Source organism: Austrofundulus limnaeus, unplaced genomic scaffold (genome assembly GCF_001266775.1).
Source record: "Austrofundulus limnaeus strain Quisiro unplaced genomic scaffold, Austrofundulus_limnaeus-1.0 Scaffold1751, whole genome shotgun sequence".
Lineage (NCBI taxonomy): Eukaryota > Metazoa > Chordata > Actinopteri > Cyprinodontiformes > Rivulidae > Austrofundulus > Austrofundulus limnaeus.
The window spans coordinates 50,181-52,629 of record NW_013954153.1 but is presented as its reverse complement, the minus strand read 5'-3'; the positions used below and the strand labels follow the sequence as shown (position 1 = coordinate 52,629).

The window sequence follows — 2,449 nt, the reverse complement described above, 5'->3', positions numbered from 1 at the left end:
ATTTAAAAGCTAATTATAGCAAAATGCTATTTTAAAGCCAAAGTAGCAAAATGGAAGCTAAAAGTTGCAAAAGGCTGCCCAAAAGATAAAACTAACCAAATGGTAGCTAAAATAACTAGCTAAAAGCTAAAAGTATCTGAACTGTAGCTAAAAGCTGAAGCATATTTTAAGCTGTTGAAGAAGTTGAAGAGATGTTTGTGTATTTCTGTGGGAAAAAATATCTAATAAAAAAATCAAATATTTTATCAAATATAAATAAAGTCACATCAGCTGAAGGAGCCGAATGTTTTAAAACACTACAAATATGCTGAACTGGTTAATATTGTAAAAATACACAGAAAAACAACAAACAGGATGATGACTCAGCATTTATCCAACGATGTCATAAAACTCAGTGACTCAGATCTAAAACATGACTCAGATGTTTCTGTTAAAGCCAGAAGAGGCCGTGCATCTGCTGGATGTAGTCTTCAGTTCTGGACCGGACTCCCCCCGGGGCAGAAATCTGTCCACTGTCCTTCTTCTGATGGTGGACGATGTCTTCAGCGATGCGCCTGCTGGCAGCTTGTCCACCGGCCAGGTTGATGGCGTGAGGTCCAACCTGTGTGGACCAACGAGGACAGCGAGGACAGCGAGGACAGCGAGGACAGCGAGGACAGTGAGGACAGTGAGGACAGCGAGGACAGTGAGGACAGCGAGGACAGCGAGGACAGCGAGGACAGTGAGGACAGTGAGGACAGCGAGGACAGTGAGGACAGCGAGGACAGCGAGGACAGTGAGGACAGTGAGGACAGCGAGGACAGCGAGGACAGCGAGGACAGTGAGGACAGTGAGGACAGTGAGGACAGTGAGGACAGCGAGGACAGTGAGGACAGCGAGGACAGTGAGGACAGCGAGGACAGTGAGGACAGTGAGGACAGTGAGGACAGTGAGGACAGCGAGGACAGCGAGGACAGTGAGGACAGTGAGGACAGTGAGGACAGTGAGGACAGTGAGGACAGCGAGGACAGTGAGGACAGTGAGGACAACCTTGTTCCTGCAGAACCCACCTGCAGCGCTGCGTACTGTCCCATCAGGTAGAGAGGACACCCGTCCGTCCACTGAAGACTCTCTGAGACACACGGCCAGCCGTCAATCACCTGAGGAGAAACCACACAGTGTTCATGAAGAGAACGCTGAGTCAGACTTTTAGTTACCTTCATTTTTACAATCAAACTTCTGCTGGAAATATTTTAGCCATTTATACATCAAAATATTTAACTTTATACATATTTTCCCTGGAGATCTGTAACATTCTGATCTATTTCAAATTATTTCTGTCTTTTTATTCTACTTTTAGCTTTTCACTGCTGTTCTTATACATTTTTTAAATCTAGCTTTAGCTACTCTTAGCTTTAGCTACCTTTTTGCTTCATTTTACTGTTTTGTTGTTATATTAGGCTAGTTTCACATTCTTTTAACTACCCTTTTGATAAGTTAGGCCACATTTTTGCTTCATATAGTTTTTGTTAGCTTTTTATTCCATTAAGCTAACATTTAGCTACATTTAGTTTTATCTTGCGTTTTGTTCCATTAAGCAAACTTTAATTGTTTTAGCTAATTTTTTGTTACATTAGGCTACATTTGTTACATTTAGTTAGCTAGCTTTATGTTATATTCAAATAGTTTTTGTTAGATTAAGCTACCTTTTTGCTACGTTCAACTTTTTAGCTAGCCTTTTGCTACTTTTAGGTAGCATTTTTGTAGCCAGGTAAAATCAGACTAAAATAAAAAACTAAATAAAATCATCATTTTTTCTAACCTGAATTGGGAATTCTTTCATCACGTCTGAAAGCAGCGCGTCTTGTCTGACGTCCAGTTTGCAGCCAGTGGCYAGCCAGATCATGTCTCCTGTCCAGTTGTCCCCAGAACTGAGGGACAGAGTCCAGGTGTTGTTCCTGTAGCACCAGCTGGCTTCTCTCACCTGCACAGGTAACATGAGACAAGTTCTCTTCACGTCAGTAAGGAAGCAGGAGAACAGWGAGCTCCTGAGTTTAACTTTAGCTTATAAAAATCAAGTTTCTACAGAGATAAAAGAGTCAATGTTCAGAAGTCCACACAAGATGATTCACATGTGCACTGGAAGATTCACATGTGCATACATGACGATTCACATGTGCATACATGATGATTCACATGTGCATACATGATGATTCACATGTGCACTAGAAAATTCACATGTTCACACAAGGCATTCCACATGCGCACACAAGATGATTCACATGTGCAGACATGAGGATTCACATGTGCATAAAGGACAATTTACACATGCACACATGAATCATCTGTGTGCACATGTGACTCATCTGTGTGCACATGTGACTCATCTGTGTGCACATGTGACTCATCTGTGTGCACATGTGAATCATCTGTGTGCACATGTGAATCATCTGTGTGCACACGTGAATCA

At 42.1% G+C, this 2,449-nt stretch overlaps 1 protein-coding gene across 2 annotated transcripts in view; it reads right to left on the bottom strand.

Annotated features, from left to right (window-relative positions):
• Positions 1 to 350: 350 nt before the first annotated feature.
• zgc:113276 (uncharacterized) overlaps positions 351 to 2,449 on the bottom strand; it is a 6,789-nt gene continuing 4,690 nt past the window's right edge. For both annotated transcript variants that reach the window (XM_014033475.1, XM_014033477.1), the window contains 3 exons: positions 1,802 to 1,963; positions 1,050 to 1,139; positions 351 to 601 (listed from right to left, as the gene is read on the bottom strand). In XM_014033475.1, coding sequence (XP_013888929.1) covers positions 431 to 601; positions 1,050 to 1,139; positions 1,802 to 1,963 — 423 coding nt within the window. In that variant the 3' untranslated portion in view covers positions 351 to 430. The remainder of the gene's footprint in view (positions 602 to 1,049; positions 1,140 to 1,801; positions 1,964 to 2,449) is intronic.